This window comes from Vigna radiata, chromosome 10 (assembly GCF_000741045.1).
Source record: "Vigna radiata var. radiata cultivar VC1973A chromosome 10, Vradiata_ver6, whole genome shotgun sequence".
Taxonomy (NCBI): domain Eukaryota; kingdom Viridiplantae; phylum Streptophyta; class Magnoliopsida; order Fabales; family Fabaceae; genus Vigna; species Vigna radiata.
In genome coordinates, this window is record NC_028360.1 from 8,489,393 (window position 1) to 8,498,329 (window position 8,937).

At 31.7% G+C, this 8,937-nt stretch overlaps 1 protein-coding gene across 1 annotated transcript; it reads left to right on the plus strand.

The window, feature by feature from the left end:
* Window positions 1–5,116: 5,116 nt before the first annotated feature.
* On the plus strand, window positions 5,117–8,329 carry LOC111242668. The gene is made up of 2 exons (XM_022787068.1): window positions 5,117–5,637; window positions 8,262–8,329. Exons 1-2 carry the CDS (start codon window positions 5,203–5,205, stop codon window positions 8,301–8,303), a joined length of 477 nt encoding a protein of 158 aa, XP_022642789.1. The 5' UTR covers window positions 5,117–5,202; the 3' UTR covers window positions 8,304–8,329.
* The last annotated feature ends 608 nt before the right edge of the window (window positions 8,330–8,937 follow it).

The window sequence follows — 8,937 nt, forward strand, 5'->3', positions numbered from 1 at the left end:
TCTCCACAATCGCACCTTCGATTCCCAGGTCCAACTCTACACACCCAAATCTGACGCCTGGAAAAACCTCCCTAGCATGCCCTACGCCCTCTGCTACGCGCGGACCATGGGCGTCTTGTTCGACGGTGCCCTTCACTAGGTTGTCACTCGCAAACTCGAACCTGACCAACCCGATCTCATAGTCGCCTTTGACTTCACGCGCGAGAGCCTTGATGAAGTTGAACTCCCTACAACTGTGAAAGGAAATTTCGATATGGAGGTGGCTCTGTTGAGAGGGTGTCTGCTCCCCAATTTTCCCAAAATTCCCCAATTCATTAAACTTTACAAACTTAATGCACGTGCGTTTTTTATTTTAAAACCTAAACAAATAATTTAAGTCCATGTATGTGCCTCATCTTTCGAAAATGACACCTCATCTTGCCAGCAAGCAAGATTTTTAACGCCGTCAAGAGAAGTTAACGGAATGGACTTAATTGCTCTAATTTTGCAAAAACAAAGATTAAATTGATCAACGTGGAAATACAGGGACCTACTTGAAGAAAAACAGCAAAAATAGGGACCACTGAATCAATTATATTATATATATATATATATATATATATATATATATATATATATATATATATATATATATATATATATATATATATATACAGAGAGAGAGAGAATGGTAACAGTAAAAACAGAACGAAATAAAAGATGAATAAAAACAGTTAGGTTTAATGTCTCCATAGGTCTCTATTTTCGTCCAGAATCTCAAATAGGAGCATTTCTTTTGGCGTCTCAATTGGGTCCTTATTTTTGTAAAATTGAATCAAATAGGACCTTTTCGTCAAATTGATCAAACGACATTAAGGAAGGTGATATGTGGCACACTGACGGTATAATTTTAATTGACGTGGCATTAAAAAGGTGTGTGAAGTGTATTTTTTTAATTTTTGAATTAAAAAATAAAGTGCACATTGGGAAAATAAAATTTAATTAAGGGTAAAGTTGAGAAATGAAATTAAATTAATAGATGAGTTTTAGGGTTTTGGGAAACTTCATTCCCTTTCTCTTCGTTTCAACGAGAAAGTTGCTAAGGTAGCACCTTTCTTTTCTTGAACCAAAAGCTCCAACAATGGGAGTCTGGCGACGCACGCAAGAAAATTCTTCCTCTTCCTCTTCTCGATTCTTCGTACCATGGTTGCGGCCTTGTGGGAAGAAGATCTGATTGTCATTTTTGGTAGTGGCGCGTTTCGTTTTAGAGCTTGTTCCTCTTTTCGACCTTGTTCGAACTCGCAGAGTAGGAAAGTTAGACGTCTTCTTTCCTTCTCTTCTTCTTGGTTCTGCTAGGAGTTTTTAGGTAGGGATAAGCTTACCAGTGGCTAGGACGCGAAACCTTCCACGTGGCACGGTGAGGGTGTGGCAGCGATGGCGTCCCGGCGGTGCTTTGAGCGTGGGCGTTCTCTGGGCGGTGGGGGTCGCAGAAGCTTTCCTCCTTCGAATCAACCTGTAATGGTGGACACGGGTTCAGTTTTGACCGAGCCTGTGTGCGAACGATGTCGCAGTGATGAAAGAAGACGACGACAATGCGTCAGGAGTGATCTCCGACGACAACAACGAGGGCGAGTGATTGCCTTATCCGGCAACTACAACGTCAACGATGAGTTGTGATTGGAAAATTCTTGACTCTGCGATTTAGGGTTCCTTTTGTTATCTGGTTTTGGAGATTAGGGTTTGCTGAAATTGGGAAATTAGAGATTCTCTGGTGTAATTGAAATTGCAATGTTTGAATTGGAATCTTAATTTCTATTTTCGTTTCTGAGCTTAAATTGATTTCTCAGTTGTTGGATTACACTGAATTTCTTTCCTTTTGTCCACTTTGCGCTTTAAGTAAATCTGGTTTCCCTTATCTAAATCTGATTTCTCCTGTTTGTAATTTTTTTTTAATATGAAATATAATTCAAACATGTTTATAATGTCAAGTCTAATTAAAATAAAAAATCCTATTTAAGATTCTGAAAAAAATTAGAACCTAACATTAAATCAAACCGCTATGATCGAGATTCTGACAAATAAGTTTAGTAAGATCTTCAACCATATCAAGTGATCAAACACAAACAATAATAAGTGCATAAAAAAAGTATAGTGAGTGTGCACATATTGAAATAAACAGGCAAAAAGTGGGCGGAACATAAAATGTTGCACATAACCCAGGATAATAAATATACACATCTGCACTGTACAGGAAGTAACATCATTTTTAAGTCTGAATACCAAAAAAATTATGGATTTCAACAACTAAACCGCCTAAACCGATATTACTCTCAAAGCGGGTCAACCAAACCCCTGAGTGACATATTAGCTTCAATATATTTATTAACTTTTTGTGAATAATGAGAGTCTACCACTGTTATTTTACTTTTCAAAATTATACGAAAATACAATAATATTTTTCTATTTTTTCAGATTATATTAATATTTTAATTTTTTAAGATTTGTACACAAATTAAAATATAAAATAAAGAGGTAAATGTAATTTAAGAAAACTACATTATTAATTTGTATTGATATTATTCTTCTATTTTTCTTCACCTATTACTACTTTTTTTTTTCTGTAAACCACCTTTTATATTAAAAGAGCAAGAGAAACTAGGAAACCACCAAAAGAAGATGTGTGACATCCATTATAAGAACTAGGAACAGAAATCGCATATGTTAGCTTGGTATGTTTACTAGTTTCATATCTGTTTTAAAATAAGTTCTCTTTGAATTTTTTATACTGAAAAATATTTGTTTAAATTTCTAACACATTATTTTTAATTCCGGTGAATTTATACTATAGGTACTAAAAATTATATTTATATTATTATATAAATAAGATTCATAACTTTTTAATTAATAACTTTTTAAATTAAAATAATTATTTATTTTAACTAAAACCATGTGGAGAGTTAAAATTAGATAAAAAGTTAGTGACTCAAAGTCACAAATTGCTTAACAAATATTTCAAAAATCTTTGAAAATTGAAGTATTAAGACGGGGTTAGCTCAGTTTTGCTAAAGAATAGAAGTGAATTATGTTTACAATTTTGTCATCTTCTAGATTCAGAATCTTTTACACATACGGCTCAATAAAGTTATATATACCTAAGGTTGCGTAAACTAACTTTAACTATACTAACTTAATTAATTATATTTTAATAAACTAGAAAAAACTAAAATATTTAAGATAAAAATTAAACTAAACTATTTTAAAGTTCAATTTTAAAAAACTATATTATAACAAACTAAAAAAACTAAACTATTTGAGATAAAAATTTAATTGAACTATTTTAAAATTCAATTTTAAATAATTGAACTTATATCAATTAATTATTAAGTAAACTGAATTTGGTATTTAATTCTTAAGAACACTCTCGGCCTGCAAAAAGCTACCCAATGAGAACATCTTCCAGTTCTTGGTTTCCAGTTTTCCCAGTCTTTCTCAGCTGCAAAAAGCTACCAAATGGGAATATCTTTCAATTTTTCATTTCCGCAGTCAGTGCATATATTTCCAAATAATATTATTAAGATTAACTATTGAATATTTTAAAATCAGAATTTGATTATAATTTTATTTTTAAATTAATGTTTTCAGAACTATGTAAAAAAAGAAAAAGTAAAGCTTTAAAATCCGTAATGTATTTATTAGTTAATGCCGAAATGTTAATTATTCCCAGACACTAATTAACACGGTGAATAAATTGGAAAAATATAAGATAGTTATACTTCTTTAAATAAATTTATTTTATATTTAAAGAATTTAACAACAAATCACTAGCTTACAAAACTAATATAATTATTAAATAAAATTTTATATTTTAAGTTTTAAAAAATATGAAATATTTTATTTTACTTTTATATAGAGATAAACACTCAATATGAATGAAACCTTCAACTGCTATTATATTTAAAGAATAAATATTTTTTTAGTTTTTTAATTTAAAAAATATTGAAGTTCAGTTGAAAATTAATGTACTTATGTTCAAATAATAGTAAAATAAGTTATAATATTTAGCAGTTCAACAGTTCAATAATTTGATAAAAAAAAAAAGAGTTAGTTGAATTGGTTTGAATTAAATTTTAGATCAGTTTAATTAGGTAAACTATTTTTTGTTCAGTATAATTTTTAATAGTAGATTTTAATGCAGTTTATTTATTTTGTTCATTTCTAAATATTCAAAACAAAACCAAGTATTATATATATATATATATATATATATATATATATATATATATGTGAAAGTAAAATAAAAAATTACTTTAAATCTAAGATATTTTAATAATCTTAAAATTTAATAAAAATAAAAAAATAAAAAGTATTTATTTATCATTCTAATTGTTCCACGTAATTATTATTTTTTATTTTATTTTTTATTTTAAAAAATAACTACTTTTTATTTTATTTTTTATTTTAAAAAATAATTTATTTTAAAAAATATATAATAAAAATAATAACTTCTCAAAATAAATAACTATTTTTTAATTTAAATTAAATTTAAAATTACTAAAATACTTTTGAATTTAAAGTTAGTTTTTATTTTAGTAGAATTTTGTTTTAATCTAAAACTTAATACATTTTATTAAGATGTACTAATTAAAAATAATCCCTTACATAAATTAGCAAATTCATATATATATATATATATATATATATATATTAATTATTATTTTAAGTTTTTTAAATTTAATTTTGATGATTTTTATTTATTCTGTTTTATTTCAGGGTTTGAGATTTTTATTTTCTTTTATAATTATTTATTTAATTTGTTCTTTAAAAAATTAAAATATTCTTTTTAAAAAAGTATTAATTAAAAAGATGAAAAAGAAAAACTAAAATAAATACCAAAAGTAGACAACCCGAACTTATGAGAATATTTCAAGTATAGAAATCAAGGAAGTCCGGATAATTAATTCACTTCTCAGAAAAAGATCACGGGGTCATTCTACAAATACAAAAACTAAAGAACCCGAAGCTTAAGTGAAAAAGACTAGATGTCATTCTATAAATACAAAAAGTAAACAGCTATTGTTATGAGACTCTTCAAGTATATGTATATCATATGAAGTCCGGATAATTAATTCACTTTTCAGAAAAAGACCACAGAGTCATTCTAAAGAATAGAACCTAGCTCCCTTTTTAAGTGGTTGTTTAGAGAGAAGTTATCTCTAAACTGTGATGGATTTCTTCAGCATGAAAAGCATGAAGGCAGCTTACCTTGGTCTCATAATATTTCTGTTAGGATGTATTGGAATCAAGTATGAAATCTCCAATACCAATCCTTTCCATGATTCAACCCTTTCTCTTCTCGTCACTGCTGTTATTTCCCATCTTATTGCAACAGCAGCTGACATGGCCCACCCAAACACCATCATTATATTTTATTTGTCAGGAATAGTTGCATGTGAAACACTATTGTGGATTCTCATTGCTCAGCTTTCCTGGTTCTCTCTAGTTAACTTCTTTGTTTTACTAATACTCAAAATCTTGTTCTCTCACTTTCTCAGTCAGCTGCTCCTTCCCTACTTCAACTGCATCACTCAGTTACTTCTCAGAACACCTCCAAATGCTTCTGACATGCCAAATACAGAACAGCAACAACATGACTCCCAGGTGTAACATCTCAGATATAGCCTGGTTCATCAATATGTAGTTTTTTAGTTCTGTTTCTGCCTTTATGCTTATGCTCATATTATGTAGTCTTAATTTTCTCTATTTGTCCTGATCATTAAGGGGTAGATTAATCCCCAAATCGTGAGTTATTATCTGCAAAATAGACCAGGCTATGTTACTTTTACTTTGATTTTCTGTACAAGTTGGAGTAATTAACACAATACTGTTCATAGACTAACTGGGATAGGTAATTCACAATTGGATTGATCAATTTAACTTTTCTTGCCAAGGATGCAAAAGATTCAATTCAGAAAAGCTCCATTGTAAACATGCTTTAAGGAGGTTATGTTGGGTAAAATTTTCTGAATAGAACAATACTTACTGATGAATCCTAATAGCAGAAAAAAAGGCTTCCCATAAGAGTGCTCTTGACGATGTTGATGGACTTAAGACTAGTTGCTGGATCTTGCTGTATAGAAAACCAAAATAACTTATCTGAAATGAAAACCCTAAACTGAAAATAACTAATGAAAGACCAAGTTATAGCCGTTTTAAGATGAAGTGTATCCTAAATATACTGTATATCGATGTTTGAGATTTATACACGAAGATCTTATTAGAATATGTTGTATGTGTACAGGTGTTAAGCCAAAAATATTGTAAGAGTTGTTTCATTTTAACAGCTGTTTACGTTTTATGTTTCGGTGCTTATCTGATGCAAACTGTCAGAGGGTACAACCAAAAGGTTATACCTTGCTTTACATGATTGAATAATACAGATACAGATTTACATTCAGTAAAATTATGTTACCTTTCTCCTCTCTTGTGTCCAATCCTTTATGTTATCAAGAGCATAGGTTAAACATAGGTTAAAAACCTGTGAGTGTGAGTGTGGTGTGAGAATTCTTCAGAGTGTATCTTGAGGCCATCAAGAAGTGAGATATCTTGAATCTTCAAGAAGCGTAGAAGAAGAACATCTAGAAGGATAGGAGTGCAAGAAGGAGATTACGGTGAAGTTATGGCTGGACTAGGAGGAATACCGTCTTATCCAATCTTTGATGGAAAAGGTTTTGATGAATGGCATATTAAGATGAATGCCATTTTTGGCTTTCAGGATGTTGCGGATGTGATGTTTGAGGGGTTGCCTGAGTTAAGCACCAAGGCCTCTGATGTTGATGTTAACACTCTGGCAAGTGTACTAGATCGTATCAAGTAATATTAAAACGGTAAGTCTGAGTATCGTCTCCCAAAAGACTCTTAGGTCTAAACGTTTGTGTGATAATTTGACATCGTAGGACTTGAATAAACAATAATTTGAGTTTTAATTGCAAAACAAGAAATAAACATGCATGCAAAGATTTGATCAATTGACAGTTGAACGATATGGATGAATGGTGTTGTTGGGGTTTACGGTTTCATCCTAATCCACTCTCAAATATCTACTATTCTTATTAAATTCAACTTTGTTATCAATGTTTATGCCACTTTCTAATTTACCGTAAACCCAATGTCTTGGTGAAAAGAGCCTACACCTAATTACTAGTTTACTATGTCTAGTCTCCCTAACAATTAGTCATGCATTACATACAAAAGCTTAAGGCAATTGATCCTCCTATTCCTATGTCTAGGTAACATTGTTATCAAGAGAATTTCCTCATGTCTAGACCTAACTATACATTTCCATATAGAAAGAATCATAGATTATGCGTTTGAATAATGTATTAAACAAAGCATTAATTAAAACGGAGGAAAAACACAAACAATTGATGAACAAAAGCATATGAATAAAATAAGAAATTCAACATAAGAGAGTTTCAAATAGGATTACATCGTTCCCTAACAACAAAGGAGTTTAGTTCACCATATTCATGGTGAAACTAGAGGAATTGAATGGAAAGAATGAAAAAGATAACCCTAGAATTGATAGATTGGAGCTTTCGCATCCAAAATCTGTCTCTGAGGTGTGAAAACCGTGTTTCTGCGTCCTTTCTGCCAAAAGATACATGCTCTGATTCGTGCAATTCTATTTAAAGCACAAAAAAAAACTGAAATTAAGCTCAGGCCCATAAGTACACCGCCCGGCGGTGGTTAACACCGCCCGACGGTAGGCACGACACTTGGTCCACCCCTCAACGCTACCACTTGAGCGTCCTCTAGAAATTCCACTAAAGAGTCCACCGCCCGGCGGTGGCTGCAGTTCATCTTTACTTCATTTTTTCACCTTCTTTTGCATCCAACACTTCTCTTCCTTCAATGAATTCATCAAACTCTTGATAAATCCTGTCAAAACAAGGGAAACTAAGCATAAAACCCAGAAAACCCACTTTGACTCTCTTTCTCTCTAACTGAAGTAATTTGCATGATTTCAAGCTAATTCTAAGTCATAAAGGGTGTGTTTTAATGTCAATTAAGTATGAAAATAACGATTTTTAGACCGTTATCAGAGGGCTGCCATATGCACATATCCCCAGGCTTGGGAGAGAGAAATGCTGAAAATTAAATAAGTCAATGTTGAAGCATACAAATACCGCATAGGCATTCCCCCAAGGTAACCCATTGCCCATTGCATGCACATTTCAGTCACTCATGCATGGTAACCAATTTTGGAAATTTTTGTGCAACAGATTTTGGTCAAGATCTCGCTTCACAGGTCAAGCAATGTGTGATACCCTAGATAACAACATCAGTGAAGCTTTCAACAGTGTTCTTGTTAATGCTAGAGGAAAACCAATCATCCCCATGCTGAAGGAAATAAGAGTTTATCTCATGAAACGATGGGCCACTAATAGAAGCAAGGTGGCATCTATGGATTTCACAATATGCCCAAAGATAAAAAAAATCTTCAAAACGAATCAAGTTTATCAAGATTCTAGGTCCTACGGTAATATTCTCATTTATGTTAATATACATTTGTCATTTATCTTCATTGTTGACGTGACTAATTTATTCTAGCTGGTCTGCGAGAAAGATTTTTTAGGTTAGCCACACTTCAGCCATTGGCAACAAGTTCACAGTGGACCTGGACACTAAGGACTGTAGCTGCAGAAAGTAGATGATAAGTGTTATCCCATGTTGTCATGCAATTGCAATAATTAACTACTCCAGTTTAGACCCAAAAGATTTTATACCTACTTGCTTTTATCCCATGTTGTCATCCAGTCAAAAGCCACTTGCTATGGGAAAGAACAACCTTCCCTGATGTACTACCACTAGTTAAGAGGAAGTTGCCTAGGAGGCCAAAGAAAAAAAAGAGGTTGGAGCCATGGGAGCTAACTAAGGATGACACCCAAATGCGTTTTG